At 47.6% G+C, this 20,409-nt stretch overlaps 1 protein-coding gene across 1 annotated transcript; it reads right to left on the minus strand.

Annotated features, from left to right (window-relative positions):
- Positions 1–279: 279 nt before the first annotated feature.
- On the minus strand, positions 280–19,902 carry RFLNA (refilin A). Its single transcript, XM_074887494.1, has 3 exons — positions 19,511–19,902; positions 8,279–8,388; positions 280–6,104 (listed from the first exon to the last, which is right to left on the minus strand). The coding sequence occupies exons 1-3, from the start codon at positions 19,718–19,720 to the stop codon at positions 5,771–5,773; spliced, it is 654 nt and encodes a 217-aa protein (XP_074743595.1). The 5' UTR covers positions 19,721–19,902; the 3' UTR covers positions 280–5,770.
- Between the last annotated feature and the right edge of the window lie 507 nt (positions 19,903–20,409).

Here is a 20,409-nt window from a genome sequence, read left to right on the forward strand (position 1 = left end):
TAAAACTGCCAACCAGTGAAATCTTGAAAAGTAAAACTACCTCTGCAGGAACTGAGAGTTTTGTGCCCTCTGCTATTTCAACCTTCCCTGGGCATATGTGACAGAGCAGGTTTCACACATCACAGCACTGGCTGGCTGAGCCCACAGGCTCCCAACCATGGGGATCTGGGCTGAAATCACGGGCAGGGGAGGGACACACCAGAAACATTCCCTTGGTTTGGGACATTAGCACCAAGTAAATGGATAAGGAAGAGGAAAGAAACTCCAGATACATCAGCGTGATAGTTTGAGCATTTTATTACGATATATAAATTTTGTCTTCTTAAATTACTCTCTATGAGTGGAACAGAAAGGGATTATTGTGGAAGGGGGGAATATACAAAAATAAAAGGATATTGTGAACTACTGCATCACCACATATACAACAGTAAAGTACTTTACAAGCACTTAGAGAATCAGACTTACAAAAATAAAAATATGACACATCCTTATGCATTTCCATCAGTTATATGTTCTCTTCTTCCTTCTCTAACCTTCAAACACCTTTCAACCCCACCTTCAGGTCACAATTCAAGGATACTTTGCTCATTTCGATGGCCATCACAGTATCTGAAAAAGAATTAGTGCCTCCCAAGACTTATAAAATACAATGGTTATAGGAGAGCTTTAGGGGAGATGCTCAGGACAGATCAATTTGTGAGTGACGGGGTGATCCTCAGCGAGCAGACTTTATCTGCCAATAGAAATTTTAATATCCCACAGCAAGATCCATCATTCCCTAGAAAGTGTTGCCCCATCTCTGCAGAGGCACAGCTCTGTGCATGTGATACAGACAGTCCCCTGCAAGCCTGGAGAATGCTGATGCTCACAGACTTCAGCGGGACTGAAGGACTGACAGAAGATGGATCTGATTTTGTTTCAGCTCTAAAGAAGGCAAGGATGCCCTTCCCTACAGAAAAAAAGGGAGGTTAAAACTACAATGGCTAAATATCCTAGCTCAGTGTTCACACACAGAACCATTCACCTCTAGATCAGATTCACTCAGCCTTTAGTCTTCAGTTTGGTCTACAAAGTCTTTTGCTCATTAGCCTTCTAGTGACCTTTCCCTTTTTTTTTTTAAGACACACTCATCATAAATAGTAAATAGCATTCACTTCTCTGACCAGCAGCTCACTCAAACACTGCTATCAACACCCAAACCTCATGTCCTCATTCCCAGAAAGTATGCACCTAGGGTGCGAATCTGTCTGTATTTCACATTGAGAAAAGTAGAGCTGTCTTAGGACAAAAAAAAATACAAAAAAAAAAATACAAAAGAAGCAGTAAACTGTTTTGGTCAAAGTTTTTCTCTGCGATTTGTGCAAAGTACTCCGCAGATTCTGAAAGTTCAATATTATTTAGGGTTCCCTCTTTTTGGCCCCAAATGCAATGACAGCGATGCAGAGAGACCAGACACAAGCATGCTCTCTTGCACTCAGGGGCAAAACAATCACAGGAATGAAGGGGATGAAGGGCAAACCCCACACCTTTGAGACAGTGACCTTCCATATTGAAAAAAAAACAACTTTTCCCCCAAAGAAACAGATGCCTTCTGGGAAAGTTTCTGATCTCAAAAATAACTATTGATGGAAAACAATTCCTAAAGGCAGAGTCTGACTTTACCCATCAGGCTTACAGGACTGTGGGCAACAGGCACAGTAGGATCCTGGGGAGAAATTGTGTAGCCACAGTCCCAGCTGCTCAAGGAAACTCACCTTTTCTAAGCAGAATTTCCATAGTCTGAATTTATCATTTGTATCTTTGAGAAAATATACATGAACAAAGATCTGTTGGTTGAGATTAATAATGCTCCGTTTAAAAGAAAAAACCTCCCTCTCTAGTGGGACTAATTGTTCCTTTTAGATGTACAAACGTACTACAGGTAAGGCACTTCTTGGCTGCTCAGAGCGATTCACACAAAATTCAGTTTCTGGTGTTTAAGCAAAACAAAAAAACTCATCCCTTTTCCCAGTCTTAAGCAAGATGAACTTTGGCTCTTCTACCACTGCCTAACCCAGCCACAGAGATAGGAGCAATAGGGACAGAGGGTGGGTGGGCAGGGTGGGATCTGTGCCCAGGCAAGGGTGAAGACCTGACCCTCTGTGGTTTTCTTGTCCTCAGGAAAAACAAAGTCCCTTTCCAATGCCAGCTTTCACTGAGAAGAAAAGCAGCTTGTGATGGGCCCATGGGAGACACCATATAAGAAGGTATTTTTCAAAAATTTCCACAGATCTCAGGCACTTGGCAATGTCACAGCTTGGATGTGGTCCAGGGTGGTAGCCCACCACGGTCTGTCCATGGCTACACAGCTCAGTGTGTTCAGCAGCCGAGAAAACCAAGCTGCTCTCTGCCTTTTTTTTTTCCCTCACATGGCAAAACCAGAAAAGCTGCTTAAGCTCAAAGGAGCAGGAGCATGTTAGGTCATTTCTAGTCTATTTGCAGAGAAAACAAAGCACGAAGCTTCAAAGAGGCCTGGCCTGGATGTGTGGGGACCCTACAGTGCCAAGGACGCAGTCCTCTATTGCACCCTCCTGGGGGTCACATCCACCTGTGAGACTTTTTGCCTTCGCAGCCCCTGTCCCTGCGTGGTGAAAGACCAGGCCATGGTTCAGATCTCTGCACTGGATTTGTATTTGCACACTAGTTTTCTGGCTTTCTTTGAATTCTTTTCTTCTGTTGCGGCCAATGTTTAGGAAGCAGAAATAACAGCGGACAAAGGGGGCAAAAGCCTGCAGCTGGCCACGATAAAAGAGATTTTCTGTGGAAAACCTGTCCTGCTCAAAAAACAGCGTGATCAAAAACTGCAGCTTTGTGCTTGGAGCAGGGGAATAATCCAACTGTTAAGAGGACAAAAGCCTGATGTATGGTCAGAATAGGGGGTCTCTGGCATCCCTTCGGCTTGGAGGTCAGTCTGTCTTCATGCTTGCTCAGTGGAGGTGCCTGCAATCTAATCTGTCACCATGCAGGGATCTCCTGGGTACGAGCTCATCGCCCTCTACAACTCCCTGAAAGGAGGGTGCAGAGAGGGGGGATGAGTCTCTTTAACCAAGTAATAAGTGATAGGACAAGAGGTAATGGCCTCAAGTTGCGCCAAGGAAGGTTTAGACTAGATATTAGGAAGTATTTCTTTACGGAATGGGTTGTTGGGCGTTGGAATGGGCTGCCCAGGGAGGTGGTGGAGTCCCCATCCCTGGAGGTGTTCAAGAGGCGGGTTGACATGGCGCTTGGGGATCTGGTGTAGTTGGGAACTGTCAGTGCTAGGTAAACAGTTGGACTAGATGATCTTCAAGGTCCTTTCCAACCTAGATGATTCTGTGATTCTGAGTATTGGCCCTGCTTTTGAACCAGGATTACACTGTTGCTCAGCTTGGAAACCTACCCCCTTTGCTACAGACTCCCATGGGTGTGTGGAAAGAGCCCTCCAGAGCCTCCATGACGTACCCAGGAAGGCAGATGGGTATTTCCACTGCTCACAAGGCTCGCTGCCCAGCACGTGGAGAAACAGGACAAACCTCAAGGTGAGCTAGCAAGTGTGTGCATCACCAACTTGCATCACACTGGGCCCACATTCATCCTAGCTGCAACTGCCCTGCTGCCTAAGCCGACTCCGCAGCACTCAAGTTTGCTGGAGCTCTGGGGAGAAGGGTTGCTTCAGGCATATAATAATCCTTTTGGAGGCAGACATTGCTTTTCCAGGTTTTGATGCTGACAGTCAGTGACAGAAAAATCTGATCAATAACAAATATAATCTTTGTTTCTGTGTTGCTGAAAAGAATTCAACAGTAGGTGGAAGCCTTGGAAATCCTTTGAGAGATTTCTCCCTACTGAGTCCTAACTCCCTAACAGAGAGGCAGAGTTCACCACTGCCACAGCACACATCTTTCAGTATTAATGATGCTTCAGCTGTCAGGATTTAGGTTTGTATACAAAGACCTTATATTTACCTCTAGTGGAAAAATTGTGCTTCATTTCAAACAAGAGAACTCTGTTTCATAAAGGTCACAGTTCTGGTCACATTTACCAATTGCCTTTTGAAACTGATGGAAAAAGTATCTTTATAAGTCACTACTTAATTTTATTATTTTAAGTTTTTCAGATGTATTTTTTTAAATCTCTGTGGGCTTGTGCGTCAACTGTTCTGGGCAATCAGCTATGTCTTGTTGACATCGTTAACAGGTTTTCTGACTTGGCTGCTCAGTTATGTTCTGAAATAACTCGATCAGACTCGCAGCAAGTCAGGAACAAAATGGAAAGTTTAGAAGAAGGAAAGCTGGAAATTAATTTCTGGAGCTGTGTGGTTATTTTCTCAGTCTGGGCTCTTCTGAGCAGCATGCAAAAATTCTTGGTAAGATTTTTGGAGACAATTCCATGCCATTTTTAAGGTTTTATGTTTGTGGGAATCCAGGCTCTTGCAGATTTTCAGCGAGCTCCCAAAGTGAAGAGGTACTGGGAGATGCAATTCACGAGTGGGTAATGGTTTACCTTAGGATGGCTGTAGTGACTCCTGCTCTCAGTGTTTCTTGATCCTTTTGCAGAGACAGCTTGCTGTTTGAGAAGTACCTGCCAAATTGCTACAGCCTGGCTGATTAAGGAAAACCTGGATGGATTTGGGCTCTTCAAAACTTCAAGCTCTACACTGAGAAAGTTTGGCTGCTCCTCCACAGTCAGCAAAGCTGTCCATGCCACAGGTATGGAAACTATTGAGAGGGTGAGTAACCCTGGTCATGAGTTAACCCTGCACTGGCTTCTTTGAAGCTAGATAGCATCTTCCTGTTCTACACTCCTCTCTACAATACAGCCATACCCTGAAACTCAAAAGGGTTGCAAGGGCATAAAGATCCCTGTAAATTGGGTTTTCAAGACAATGAAGAGCATGGCACACTTGGACTGACAGTACTTTTGAAAAAAGGGCACTGGGCTCCTGATTCACTTGGACACTTTCAGAAAACAGCCCTTCAGCTATTCAGTTTCCTCAGTCTCCCCTGCATACTCTTGGCTGCGCTCACAGAGGAGGTGGCTGTGTGTCAGGGTAGGCCTTTCTCCCATCTCCTGGATGTGCTGTGCCTTGCTGTGGTATAAACATCTAGCTGCTAGCAAGAGCACCATACACCTGTTTTCTTCCTCTTTTTCTTGGTGACAGTCCCCACTCCTTCCAGTAAGTAAGGCCTGAGGTTACTGCAGTGGTGTAATACTGCAGCCATCCCCCAGATGAGCTGCTGGAGCAAGCTGTGATGTATTGATACAAATAACTGCCTTCTCTGAATTTAATCTCTAAGGGACCTGGCTTGAGGTATGCTGGGCAGACTGGGCGCTGACTCTGCAGCTGATCTTCCTTTTGCAGAGATCAAAAGAACTCTGAAGGTTACAGTGAGTCTCACCTACGTTCTAGACAAGACCTACAGAGCTCACAATGCAGCGCTCTGTTATGGGTAATAGGGTCCTTTGTCATCTTGATTTCATCTAAACACAAGTCAAAAATAGATATGCTTGGAAAAAAACAAAAATAAAATCCAGATCATGAATGTCAGGAACGTTGCAAAATACAAGCCAGCCTCTCACTGATCAAAACCATCCCGTGCCCTGCAAGCCTCCTCCCAGCCAGTTCAGCCTCACCCAAGACGACATATTCTCCAGCCATTAATATTCAGTCGCCATCAATGAAGGCCCAGCCAGAGACCCAGCAAAGGCCACAGCCTCCTTGAGGTCACAAGGTTGCCAGCGGCAGGGCAGATCAGAGGGTCTCACTGTAGATGACGCATGGGCTGGTTTCCTCACAGAGTTCCAGCTGCACGCTGGAAGCAAACCAACGCTTGGCACAACCCAAGCTGTAGTTGAGGGTGGTCCGGTAAATGTTCTTGGCATGCTTAGGAAAAATGATGGTCGTGCTCTGAAACCTCAGTGGCTTCTGACGGGGCTCAAAGATCAGCTGGGACTTGTAGTTCCGCCAGGTGCAATTGGGAGCAGCAATGACTGTCTCGCTGTAGGTGGTGACGGTGGGGATGGGGCCGTAGAAGATGTCATCCCGATAATGCTTCTCGGAGTCGTACTTCACCTCAGAATTGCACCTACAGAGGACAGCAAGGTATCAGGAACACAGCCCAGGCAGCAAAGGAGAGAAGATAGGCAGGACTCTTCTCTAAGCCTTTGGAGCTGCCAACGTTTATGACCTCTTACTGCACAGACACTGGGGCAGCTGCCAAGCCTACAAGCCAAAGCGGAGGGCCAAGAGGACTCCTTCCTGCTGGTGAATCTTGGTGGAACCACACCTTGCTGTGAATCCATCTCAGCGTTTCTGTAGTGCATGTGCACAGAGGACCAAGCCTGTCTAGTCATGCCAGGGCAGAATTGCACAGGCTCCAGGCAACCCACTGCTTCTTCTGGTTTCCTCCATGGGCCCTCCTGGGGCCTCAGCTCAGCCCTGAGAGCTACACTGGAGGCAAACACCCAGTTAGCAAAGGACATGAAGAGGTGGTGAAACCCAGCTGTGGTAGGTCAGAGGCTGAGGATGGACATTCATCCATGGACTGTGCAGGAAAATCTTGAAACTCCAGGAAAATTCTTGATCCAGCCTTTTCCTGAGCATTTTTGACAAGCACAGTCATGCAGCATGAACTTGAAATGCTGAGGGCCCCTACGAAACAAAGGTCCCCTGATCATTGACCCACGGTAGGTCTCACCACACTCCCTACTGCTAGTGCTAGCCCTGGGGGGTGTCACTGTCCTGTTAACCTGGCTGAACAGATGCTGCTGGTGGGCCATGGGCATGGGATGTCACACTGGGGTCAGGGAGAACCTAATTCCCAACACGGCATGCCTGCTGCTGCTTTCACAGGCCCTGCTGTCCATGCAAGCTCTGGCTTGGCAGGAAAATAATGCTGTAAATAAAGTTTTCATAGATGGCAGAAGCATGGTATCATGGACACTTGTTGAGCTGTCAAGGCTGTGTGTTTGTCTTGTTTTGCCATGCCATCAGATTGCCTTGCTATCAGAGCACAAAGAGGCCTGAAGAGGCCCTAAAATCAGAGTGCTAGGAGATGAGGGGTGAGGTTGCTTGTTGGGGCCTACAGAAAATCCAAGCAATGGTCAAACAGCAGGTAAAAGTAAAGAGATGCTGTAGGCTATGGCTGTCCAATATCCAAGCCATTGGTCTCAGAAGAAGTGGCCATGTTAACAGCTGTCAGATGAAAAACCCACAAAACGTGGGATGTCACTGCCCTGCCTGTTTTCTGCAGGCATCCAGATGGGATATATGGACACCAGGCCACGTAAAGGGCTTTTCCTAGAATCCTTGGCCACGGGAAGCAGCAGGACTTTCACTTGTTTTCCCCACTCCCCAAACACTCCCCTGGCAATCAGCAGCCAAGGAATGTGCAGCTCCACGTAAAAAAGATTAAAAGCTGGGTGTGTGCTTGTCATTACCTCCACCGGGAGGGGGGTTGACTGATTGTGCACTGCATGTAATCTGAGCTGCTGTAATGTGTTTTGCACAGCTAGGGTGTAAGCAACTCATTCAGCACACATAAAACAAGACTCCGATGTAATCACCATAAAAACATGCCCGCTGGCAGTTCCTCGGAGATTTACTGGGGTACATTTCCAGAGAGACGTTTGCATAGGTTGAAGGGGGTGGGAATTGGGTTTACAGTCCTCCCACCGTCCCTGCCCCAAGCTGTGTGTAACTGCTCCATGCTGTTTGCAGAGTACATTCCACACCAGCAAAAGAAGAGCAGAGACCAACTTTTATCCATCAGCCGCAGCACCAGACACACAAGAGGTCAGAGCACCTCCATCACTGGCTTGAGAGGCCACCTCCTCTCGAGGAGGAGCTCGTTCTGTCTCTGTGGGCTGGTCTCCTGTTGGTTTCTCTGCTGCAAGGGCTAACAAAAACAGGAGCCCATTATAAGGGTGTTGCTTCTTCTGAGGATACAAGTCAGCAGGGAACAGGATAAAGACCATCAGGTTACTCAGTGGAGGCCATCAAGCCTACAGACTTCTCTCACAGCCTTGAATTTGAGCTGGCCTTGGAAAGAAAGCCATCTTCTCTTACAGCCTCCCTCCAGTTCTTGCCTCCTCCCTTCTGCCTCTGCTGCTGTCAGTGTCTTTAATTCAAGCATTACTCTTCCACCTGTCCCTCCCTTCCCATCAAAATAACCATGATTCTCATTTGTAAACACATTTTAATTTTTTGCAGAAGGAAAAAGACAGAAATCCCCACCTACCCACCCGGTCCCATCTGTACCTGATTTCCTGCACGGGCTCAGGGCTGACCTCAATGCTTTCTCCAAAAAACACAGGGTACATGCGGGGCCTCATCTCTGGCACGGATGGATTCAGGAGCAGGTAAGGCATCTGCAGGGAAGAAGAGCACAGCAAGTGTTGGGACACAACAGACGAAGTTGGCACGGTTCACAGTGTGCTGTGGCTGGGAGCTGAGCAGGCAGCATTGGCAGGAGACACGAATGCCTCCAACCTTGCTGAACTCCATCTCCTCAGAGTCCCATGGGAGACGCTGCAGGTGACAGGCTCTTTGGCCCCAGAGCAGGTGACTGCAGCAGCATCAGGACCAGCTTTGTTTCATGTAAGCTAAGCTCGCCTCGCGCTCTCAGCATCATTCAGCTCTCCCTTGCAGTCCCCATCTTTTCCAGGTTTGTAGCAGGGTCCCAGGTTAGCGGCATGTTCGCCACACCAAGGAAAGCACTCTTCTCCATGCAGAAAACTCAAAGGGGAGGACCAATGTCACATTGCCAAAAACCAGCCTTAAGGTGGTTGGCAGAGAACGGGACCATTAACCCCCCATTCCTCACACAGAGAAGCCTCGTACAGGCCTTGCATTTAAGATGTCTTGACCTTCTGATGGCTGTATCAGTTTACAGACAGACTTCCAGCTCCCAGGGCTGATGTGATGCAGCGGGCTGCCCTTCGCTCACCACCACTCCCTGCTCCTCTCCACCTCCCTCTGCCCAGCACATCACCCAGGTAAGTGACTCTGCCCACATCTTGGGCACTCCATGCTGCAGTTTGTTGAAATTTAGCCCTTCCTTTCCTTCTTCCTTTCTTGTTTCTCACAGGAATTGCAATTGTTTGGGGGTTTTCTTTAGTCCTGATGCTGCCTTCACTGTTAGGAATTAACAAGTCTTACAAAGACTCAAAGGGCACCAACATGTAGAAGTGTTCTGATGGAACACAGAGGTAGGGCCTAAATCTGCTGACTTAAAGCATGTAGGTCTACTTAAGTGAGATATGTATATATATTTTATATACATATAAGGTGAAAATAAGGTATCCCTTGCAATGGTCCAGCGGGGGAAATAGTAGACTTGTTGTTGCTGAAGTCCCTGTGCCAAAAATGGTTGTCATGTTCCAAGGGACATTCTAGTTATCCATGCACAACTGAGTGTGGGGCACACTGCGGCCTCTGCAATGCAGGAAAACAGTTTCAAGCCATGAGTTTATAATGAACGGAGCTGCTCTAATTCATGACACCGAAAACTGGATTTTTAAGACTAATTACACCCTGAGGTTACTTACTCTGACAAATTGTCACAGTCCAGCCTAGGCTCCTCTGCCCATAACAAAAATGAGTAATCCCACTTCTACCCAAGGGCTCTTAAACATCAGTTCCCACATATAGGGATCCTGTGTCTGGTGTTTGGACCAAGCCCAGCAGCTAATTAAGCCTAATCCTGCCCTCCTGGAAAAATGTCATTGCAGGTTTTGGTCTCTGCCACCACTTTTCTGTCAGCAGCAATTTATGACACACAGGGACACAGGATCTCTTTAAAGGAGATGGCTGGCAGCCTCTGTGCAGGGTTGAAAGGTCTCTAGATGGCTGAAAAGCTCATGGAGTTTTTCCACTTCCCACCACTCACAGGCCGTATGTGCTAGAATCACAGCTATGTTTCATCAGTGTAAGTCAGTCAGATCATCTCACAACTCACAGAATACACTGACAACAGCTGAGGATACAGCTCTTGTATTGGCTTGCTCTTCCCATGTCATCCTCTCTACCTTCCCCAGCATCTTCTGGCTGGATGGTACAGGAGGGAACAGCAAAGCTGGGACCTGGTTCCTACTGGCAGAGCTGGGTAGGACATACTGCAGCTTGTGCCCTACCCTGTACAACATGCAGGTCCCCAAATGCTCACCAGGTTATCCCTCAAGTTGGTGTTAACCGGCAAAGCTCTGTTGAGTCCACTCAACAACATCAGCTCCCACTAGCTGAGGTCTGGTTTTCTCTAGTGGCTTGGGCTTTCTGCCTTAGGCTAAGGCAAAAAACGTCATTGCTTCATCTGAATTCATCAAGCCCTTTAATTCTGTGTCCTAAAGCCACAAAGCTGTTTTCTCTTTCCATACTGAAATATCCCTGCACTTTACTACTGCGTTGAACTATAAAGTAAAATGGCCAACCTCTATTTTTGATTATTTCTGGTCCATTGTCAAAAAAAGAACAGTATTTGCATAGGTATGGGGGGAAAAAAAGAAAAGAAAAAAAAGATATGTTCACCCTCACTACCAAACACTGTCCAAAAGGCAAAGTTCATTCCTGGACTAGTTTCAACACTCTTGACAGGGGAGGGCAAGGGCAGCCTTTCTGGTCATAAATAAAGCTCTTTGCTTCTGAAATGTGAATTGTTTAGATCAGACAGGCCTTAGTTCACAAGGGTGCAAATCTCCAGCTTTTAACAGTCTGCACATGGCCAGAGCTCTTTCTAAAGATATCTTGTACATAAGGAGAGGTTCATTTGGGTGCAGGAGTCAAACATCATGTGCACATACATTCATGGGCTCTGCAAAGAGCAGGCAGGCTGGCCTTTTGGGGATACAAAGAGATGCAGATTGCTTTAACTGGTGAAGGAAGAAAGGCTGGGGATACATGTTCCTCCTTCAGGAGACTGTTCTCTTTCTCTTTATACTCCTGTGGCCATACCTGACATCGGCAAAACTCCAGCTGAGAACCTGCCCTCTTTTTACACTGTGCCCACTTAGGGAGAAGTCTTGTCCAAAAGGCCCCAAACTGGTCTCTGCTTGCAGATGAGGTTAGAGAATTATCATCTCTGATCCTCCCTTTGAAAAGCTCAGCTCAGGAAAAGGTGTTTCCAGCTTCCCAGATGAAACACTGAATTTGCACAGGGCAGAAAGTTGGGCCTTGTCCTGTAACATGAAGAGCAGACCTAAAGGTATGGAAGATTTGAATGTCCTATTTTTACCATGAACCACGACTCTCAGCACAAAACAGTGCTGACTTATAAGTGGTTTGGGCTTTTATATCGCGTACTGAAGACAACGCTGCTGACCAGGGTGCAGGTTTGCAACAAGCTCTGAAGGGAAAGCCCCTGCCCTTGAACTATCACTGCCTCTTCCAGCATCACCCAGATTTTTTTCAGAGGGCATCCACCCAAGCCCAGGCCCAGATCTACCCTCCTTCATGTGATCTGACAGCCTAAGAAAGTGCATCTGGAGTGCTCTGCGCACCCTGCTCTCTTCTGTGCGCTGCCTTTGGGGAGCCTCTGAGATGCTCACCTTGGCTGGCGAGGGGCAATAGTTCTCTTTGAGTGTAACCAGCAAGTTCGTGGTTTGCTGTTTCCCATAACAGGTAAAGTAAGTCACAGCCACCAAAGAGTTTCACACTCTGGTACCAATCACCCCAAAAGTGGAGAGGCAGAACAGAACTGTCTTCTGTCCGGGCTTCTAAACAACAGATGTTTTCAGGTCGTGCTGCCAAAACTGACTGCAGACTTAGATAACCAGAAAAAAGGTTGGGAAACACTGATCTGAGCCACTCAGGTACCTCAATGTTGCCTTACTGCAAGTTTAGCCTATGGGAGTATCTTCTTCTACTGGCCAGGGACAAGTGAAGATCGGGTAAAATGGAACAGTTGTGAATTAAGCTGCTTTTCAGATCCAGACTGGCTTGCTAGAATGCCCAACAACAAATTCACACGCATGGTAACCATGAGCTTCTTTGTTAGATTAACGCAGGAGAAATCCAGATCTAACAGTTCTGCAAAGGGCATCTGTAAAATGCAGTTCTGAAGAAGCCATTTCAGTGCTTCCAGGCAAACAAACCTTCACACTTCTTGCTAACATATGCTGACACTAAGTGTGCTCTAAACATCCCTAGAGACAAGGATGCAGGAGGTAAGGTCCTTCCTGTGGCTTAGCAGGAACGCTGCTGGGGCATCTGGCCCCCAGCATTTGTAGAGGAACAGGCTTCACAGCCTGCTGTGTGCTGGGGGTGCTGCTCAGAGTGTGAGCACTGAGGAAAACACTGTCTGTTGAAATCACAAGTCCCACAGCAGGGAACAGGAAACAAGAACATGCTGCAGAAACAATACCAGTTTGCATGCAGAAAGGGAGGCTCTGTCATGCATGACTGCAATCAATCAGAGTCAAAAAGTTGCCACGGAATTTGGTGAGAGCAGGAAGAAGTCTTCTCCAGGTTAGTTCTGGACGGAGTGGTGATGACAGTATTTCCACTGTGCCCTATAGTTTACCTTGCTCTGGGCAGGGAAGGGTGTCAAAAGGCATTTCATAATGCATTTCATATGCTGTAAATGAGCATCAACTTGAGAACTGCAGGCTTGGCTTGATTAATTTAGAAAGCTGAAGCAATCGCAGACATTGGCAAGCCAAAGCCAGCAACTTTCACCACCCATCAGAGACCGTTACAAATTCACAGGTAGTATCATGAGCTGCTGCAGGTCAGAAACCTTGAAGTCATCCGAAAGAATGCACATGGAAGATGTAAATAACTTACAAAGCACAGTCTAAAAATAGAGATCACCTGTAAGACCCTGCAGTCTGCTCACCAAACAAGCAACTGAATTGCTTGCACAGAATGAAAGGGTCACTAAAAGGTAAGCACAGGTTTTACACAGCCAGCAACTGAAAGGTGCTTCAGATGACATTTTGTTTCACCTCCAGTGATGTTCTGAAATGCCTGCTCCTGCATCTCACCTGGAGTTGGGAAGCAAGGAACAGGGGATATGAGCTTTCCAAAAGATTTGTCTGTGGGGCTGAAATGTTATATGCTTGGCACGTGTCAAAAGCTGGCTTTTTGGCAAGAGTTTGACACCAGCTCCTTACAATCTGTTTTAAGGTAAAAACAAACCAAAAACATTCTGCCTGTCAAATAAACAAATATCGACTCATTTTTTTTTTTCCTTCTGCACAGGAATGGTTGAAAGAAGAGGAACACTGGACTGCTGAGCTCCCTTGAGAAAACTATGATCCTTGGCTCATTTCTAGCAATCACTCAACAATCTCCGAATGCTTCACAAATAAGGTGAGTTTCTTTATTGCCCTGCACTACAGATGGGCTGGCAGGGAGCAGAGCTTGTTGCAAACTACTGGGGGTCACTGATGGTGAAGAGGAGAAACCCACATGTCTTTAGACCAGGCTGTCCACAAATGATCCACAGTGGAGGTCTGTCTATCCAAAGAACAAACCCGAGGGTTGCTGTGCTGGAAGGCTACAGCTCGGACCTGATTAATCTGTCCCCAGTAATTGAACTGTGCTGCTACTTAGCCCAGGCAGCTCTGCAAAAGCCACCACAACCCTGTAATCTTTATGTAGGTAGAGGAGTCTGGTAGTCCAGGAAGGTTGAAGAGGCAAAAGATACTGGAGAGATCAAAAAGTGAACCCCATGCGTACATATTATGCCCTCAAAACAGAGCCAAGGTGAAAATTAACTAGTAAATGTGCTATCACTTTTATTTCCTTTCCAGTACATAATTTGTTTCAACCAGCAAAGAGTTACAGTGTTATTAAAAAGCTGAAGTGCTTTCTTGTTTGGCTGCATTTTTCCCTCTGTCTTAACTCCGATGCCTTTCAGGCATGTAACCGCCTGGGCAGCTAAACTCTGCTTTTTTCAAGTAGCACATAGATAAACACAGATAAAACTGGTTGCTGAACAGGATTTGATCTACAGCTAACCAATAGCATTTCCTTTATGGTGGCATAAGTACTATGGGGGGCTCTCACTTTAGGACAGACACATGTCCTTCAGCTCCGTGTCATTGCTTCGTACCTGCCACGAGTGCCATCTCAGTGACTGGTTCCTGGGGGTATTAGATCGCAGAGTTCTGAACAACAGCAAAAATAATATAGTGGACAGAATAATGCTATTTTACCCCTAATAATTATGTAGACTCAGTGAGCTCTGTTAAGATACTTTCCATTTGGGGTAACTTAGAAGAATGGAACCAGAGTTGTCAAATAGTAAAGATGAGGAAAAAAGTGCCATGAAACCATCCTGAAATATACTGACTGTTCTTTAGCTTCCAAATTCCAGTCAGCAAAGCAACAAAAAGGAAAGGAAATTAATGTGACTTGAAATAAATAAACCCCCCAAAACCTTTTCCCCAGAGAGCAAGAAGGACCAGAACTGACTGACTCCTTTTGCTATGGTCATTACATGGAAGGCACTAAAATGTGGCATTAGATCTCCAGGGTCTGTCAAGGGAAACAGTTTTCTAAGCATCAGGGCTACAAACAGGATACAGCTTCCCAAATTCCCAGCTCCTAACTTAGCTAGGGCATAAGCAAATCTCTCACCACATTTTCCCACTATGGTAACATGTCAGGTCCATGAAAATGTCACTTTACTCAGCTGTTATTTACAGCTATAATGAAAGATCTGGCTGAGTTATTTGAAACACATCTACATCCTCGGCTCTAGCTGATAAGCAGTATTTGTTTAACAGACCATTTATTTTCCCAATATCTTCACGTATTGCACATTACGAGTAATTTATACTAGAGCCGGATGAGATTATATTTGGAGGTGATAACAGTAAATGCAGGCCTCAGGTAGAAAGCAGGGCTTTATTATTTCAAAGAATTACATCCTTCCTGCCTATCTCCCTCTTCTATTTCAAGGGGGAAATGTGTGCTGCTTTGCTTATTGTCCACAGCTTACGCAGAGACACAATGGAAATTAAACTGCTAGAAGACACTACCCTAGATACAACCACATTTTTCAGAGTAGATGGTGAGACCCCTATGACTGTTTCCCTGATCTGCCCAGAAGGGACATCTGTCACAGTTTGCCGATTAGGTGAGGCCCAGAGCTATTCCCCCTCCTTCGCTGCTGGTGTTGAACCAAGGAGGAAGAGGAGCGGGTGCGCGTTCAGAACTGGACGGGGCTGAGGGACAGGGGACTGCCAGGCAGGGTTCGCCTTTGCCAGGCGGCGGATGCAGGCCTGAAACTAAAACCACCGCCAACCCCCGCCGGGGAAATTCCTGCAGGATCCCGCCCTGTGGGAGCGGGTCAGAAGTGGGTCAGGATGCCGGGCTGCAAACACCAACCCCCGAGGCAAGCCCAGCTGCTGTGCCGGATGGGTGCCTCGCTCCCCAAACAAGCCTGGGGCTTCCCCCAGAGCTTCTGGGACACACTGGGCTTGGAGAGTCATGTCACCTGCTTCGTGTGCGGGCTGCAAGCTGGCTCAGGGTGGGGGTGCTGGGCCTTGCCCTCACATGTGCTTTCACTGTAGGTGTGGCAGTCTGGGAGTTACGTATTGCCTGGAAACCCTCTGATGACCATCTTCGCCACTCAGTCCTCACAAGACAGTCCCCCTTCCTGGAGAGCTTTCAGTGTAGGATGAAATGCTGGCTCTGTGGCACAAGGGCTCTTCAAAATGCAGCATGTCAGGAAAAGGTGTTTTGGGTTTGGTTTGGCTTTTAATATCAGCCATAAATGCAACAGGGTTGGCACACATGCTGACCTGGACCCCACTGTTGGGACCATGCCTGCGAAGGCTGTGCCAAGGGGCAAGGTATCCTCCTCCTCTGCACTCAAGATGAAACTGGAGTCTCCTCCCATCACACAAGACTGATTCTGGCACCACACTGTTGTCCAACACAGCTCCCAAATGTAAGTAGAAATTCCCTACACGGGGGCATTCATCTGACAGCTGATCCACTGGGATACAGTCCTACAGAAGTCAGTGCTCAGTGAGGCAGGTTGAATGCACAAATACTTAAATCTTTCAAATAAAAAGGAACTTGTTGCAGTGGCAACAGTGTTGGGAAGGGACAAGAAGTCTGCTGCTTCAAGAAGGCACAACTGACAGTTCTGCAGATTAATGTGATCCTGGTCTCCCCCGATACCTGTTAGGAGTTATGCTATTGAATGCAAAGCACTTATTTCAGCACAGCCCAAAAACAGCTCTTCTAGCCTAAAACTACATCCCAGGACAATAACAGGGAAAACTCTAAGCAGATCTGCCTACTTTGATGTCATTTCATTCCCCACCCTTCCAGCAACTGCTACTTTGTGCATATTACTAGAAATTTATTTCATTGTATTTATGTTCCTTTTGGCCCAGCATTACATGCAAAGCCTAGAGAATTCAGTAACCCAAGTCCTAAGAATCAATTTAATCACGTTTCAGATTTAAAAGGCAGAACTAGGCAAAAGTCACCTTCTATTTTCATTAGGCTATTTGCACTTAAGCACAAAACAATTGACAAATTTCCTACATGGACTTTATTTGAAGAAATAAAAGCCAATTTCTCCTGCACTGCAAGTAAAATGAAAAAAAAAAAAAGTCCCTAAATGGTGTTGAACTTGTGGTATTTATGACTCTGGCCCTAAATTGCCTTTCATATTTTCTTGGATCCCAAAGCTGTGGCCAAATTGGCTGGTTAAATGTGAATAAATGGTGCATTGTCTTTGAAACAAAGTTGTGCTTATTAAAGAGTAGAGAGTTTACTTTTTCAGAGTCACAGTTAATAACACAAAGCAGAGAGAGCACAGATTTTACACACAAGAAAGTCTTCAATAAGGGCATGCAATCTCATTTTAGTCTGTACGAGAAGAGCTGTCCTAAAGCAGAAAAATTCTTCCACATATTTGTGAAGTTGGAGCAAAATAGCTGACTCCAAAAGAACGCAACTGGGTTCAGACGGGTGGTTTTGATAGGTCTGCAGCAAGGAATAGTATGAAATACTTCCCATAGATCTGGAATGTTGTTTTCTTCACCTGACAGCAATTTATTGTAACCGTACATACTAGAATTCTGGCCGTTAGTGACTGAAATTATATACGGTTTTATAGTATTATAACACAAAGAGTGCAGGCTGCATTCCTGGCTCTGTCACGTTTATAAGCAAAACAAACACTAATATAACAGGTGATTAAAAAAAGTATGCCTTGGTGTGCAAATAGCTGCAATTATTGATTTGCCAATTCTGCATGCTCCGATGAACAGCAGAGTAGTAAACAGAAGCACATTCATGGATTGTGTAATTGCTCATAGATCTACAAGTCCTTGTTAAATGGCAAGATTAAAGCTAATTAGACACTGAAATTTAGAAGTATGAAGCAAGCAATGCTCTCCATATTTTTCCTGCTTTCTTAATAACAGCTGCACTTACAGTATTTGTAGGGTGTAAATGAGAAGTGAAACTCTCTGTACAGTTAAAAAAGAGTGGGAGATCCTATTTACTTCATTATTTTGCAGTGTACCAAACAGTCAGAGTTAAAGAGCACAGTTCTGCACCACTCCAAATAATACAGTCAAATTGCTTTCAGTGTTAGGATCTCTGCAACCTTCTGTACCTATAAAGGACGTGGAAATATCCACTATGTATGAAACCCATACCCTAGCAGCAGAAGCCCAGGGCTACCCATGCTGTTGGACTGTGATGTAAAATTTGGAAACATCTACAGCGAGAGTTCCTCTAAAATGTGTAAGATGATCAAAATAAAAAAATAACTGGAAAACTTATTTTTGCCTTACACAGATCACAGGAATAACTTTTCTTCTGTAGGAGTCAAGCATTAAAACTCTCACTCCAAACAGCCCAAGAGCTGAAATAGTTTTTTCTCATGCTCTTTCATCTTCAATATCTAAGGGCTTTCTTGGGAGGAGCAGTGGCCAACTGTCATATTACTTAAATGGAGGCTGTCATATCCCCATTACAGAGCTTTGCAGACACCTCCACCCCAGCTGTTTTCTGGTCCAGCAAGCCTTCATTCATCTTCCTCCCACATTTTATTTTACAAATACATAGCAACAGCCTGATCCTGCCAAATCAGAGGCGTGTGGGTAACTCTTTGTACATAAACAGTCCCATCAAGATGGCACACGTGCCCAGGCATCTGCAGGTAAGGCTCCGTATTTGGAACTGCAGTGTTAGCGGGTTTGAGATTTGATATTCATAATTAACACCTCACACCCTACCCACCATAGTCTGGTGAGAAGGAGTCATTGTTCATGGGGAAGGTTTTGGCATGTTCAGGAGTAAAAGGCAGTTTTCAATAATATGCTAAAACAGCATTAGAACTTGAGAAAGTAAATGAGGGTGTCCAAAGTCATTGCAAAATGTCTCTACTGGAGAGAAATCTTTGAATTGTCACTAATCCATAGGTAGATAAATTTTTCCCATGGAAAGATTTGTGCTGCAGTTTTTATTCTGTATAGAAGCCAATTAATGGTGTGGAATACACCTACAAATGTCTTTTATATATGTTAAAAAAAAATTTGAAAGATCCTGGGGGAAGAACTTTCATCATCCTTTAAAAACCTCCACCACCATTGCTTTTGCTCTGAACTTTGTGTTTTAAAAACAGTTTTTATAGCTAAGGGATAGAAATAAACAGAATAAAGCAGAATAATAGTTATAATAAATCTACCCAAATCCCACTCCACAGTCAACCGCTTCGCTGGCACGGTGTCAGGCTAACCAAAATCTACAGTGCTACCGCCAGCTGTCTGAGCTTACAAACCACGAACCCTGCTCTGCTCAGCCATGCAGCGCACAAACCTTTCACACAGGCTCATGCCACAAAACCCCACTCCAGCACAGGGCAGCAGCACACAACCTTCCCCAGACCCTATCTCCATACCAACTCCCGGGACAGACATCCGTACCCTGCCTCGCGTTAACGGACAGTTTTGTCTTTCTTTCAGCCAAGGCTCCAGCAAACGTGGCTCCACGCTCCTGGCAAAACAAATATGGGATGCCGGCGCGTAAGGATGGCTGGGAGCCCGACGCCCCTGCCTCGGTCCAGATGGATGCAGCTCCAACCTGTATCTACCAGGCAGGACAGTGTCATTGAGAAGCAGTTACACGTTTCTGTTCTCAAGGTAGGCAGGGGAGCCCGTTTCAGACCTGGGTTTCACTCCCACGCCGTTATTAGAGTTCACCCAGCCAAGCTGCCAACACTCCTGCGAGCGTATCAGAAAACCCCCGGCCGGCACTGGGCCAAGCCCTGCCCGGGCACACAGCGGTGCCAACGCCGGACTGCAGCCGCGATGGGGCACACGCAGCCCGGGAGAGCCCTCGTCCACCAGCGCAGTGGACGGGCACTGAGGGGGGGAAGCAGCTGGGGTACCCAGGGGTGCCCCGGTCAGTGGGCGCAGGCCCTTTCCTCGCTGCCCCCCACTCTGGGGCTCGGCCAGCCTTTCTCCCCCCCCGGGGCCCGGAGAGGACAGAGCCCAGCGCCCAGGGTTTGGCTCTTACCACTTTGCCGTCCTTGGCCTCTCGCCGGTGCCCCGGGGCCGGGGGGTCCGCACCACCGCTGCCCCCAGCTCGGCCCTCACCGGGCGAGAGCGAGTAGAAAGGGGGGCTGGGGCTGGGGGGCAGCCCCGAGTCCGGGCTGTCCAGCAAGCCTTCCCGGCTCTTCTCCTTCAGGCTCTCGTCCATCCCTTGCAGCTGTAGGTGACCTACCATGTCTGGGGGGCAGCGAGGGGGCCGCAGCGGGAGAAAATCCTCCAGCACCGCCCGCCGCGGAGGGAGGGAAGGGGAATGCAGCCCGGGGCCCCCCCCCTGAGTCCCGATGGCAGCCACCAGCCTGCCGGAGCCCGGGCTGAGCCTGCTGCGGCGGGGGGGCAGAGCCAGCACCCGCCGGACCGGGATACCCCGGCCGCCTTCCCTCCACCCGGCCCCCGCGCCCCGCCGCCCCCCGCCCGTCAGGCGGCCCCGGGGGAAGGGAAGAAAGGCCCGATCCGCCCCCGCCCCAGCCCCGCGAGGGACGCGGCCGTTTCCGTGCGGCGGAGCCCGGGCGGCCCCGCCGGCAGGGAGCGCTGGGCGGGACGGGGCCGGGCGGGCCGAGCTCCTCCACAAGCTGCCGCCGTCCGCCCGCCCGCCGCCTCCCGGCGGCCCATTTATCCGGAGAGGGTGGGAGGGGAGCCGGGGAGCGCCCTCCCCTTCCCCCGGCCCCCCAGCTCTGCCCCGGCCGCACATTTTCAGGCACTTCCCAGGCTGGGAGCGGATTTGGCGCCGCCCGATCGCTGTTTCCCCCCTCCCCGGGCGTCGCCCCCTGAGGAGACCTGAGGCAACCCCCGCACACGGCGGTGCCCCCCGGCCTTCGGGAGAGGGGCCTCCCCCCCACCCACCCGCCATCGCGGAGCTGCGGTTTC

This window comes from Strix uralensis, chromosome 17 (assembly GCF_047716275.1).
Source record: "Strix uralensis isolate ZFMK-TIS-50842 chromosome 17, bStrUra1, whole genome shotgun sequence".
Taxonomy (NCBI): domain Eukaryota; kingdom Metazoa; phylum Chordata; class Aves; order Strigiformes; family Strigidae; genus Strix; species Strix uralensis.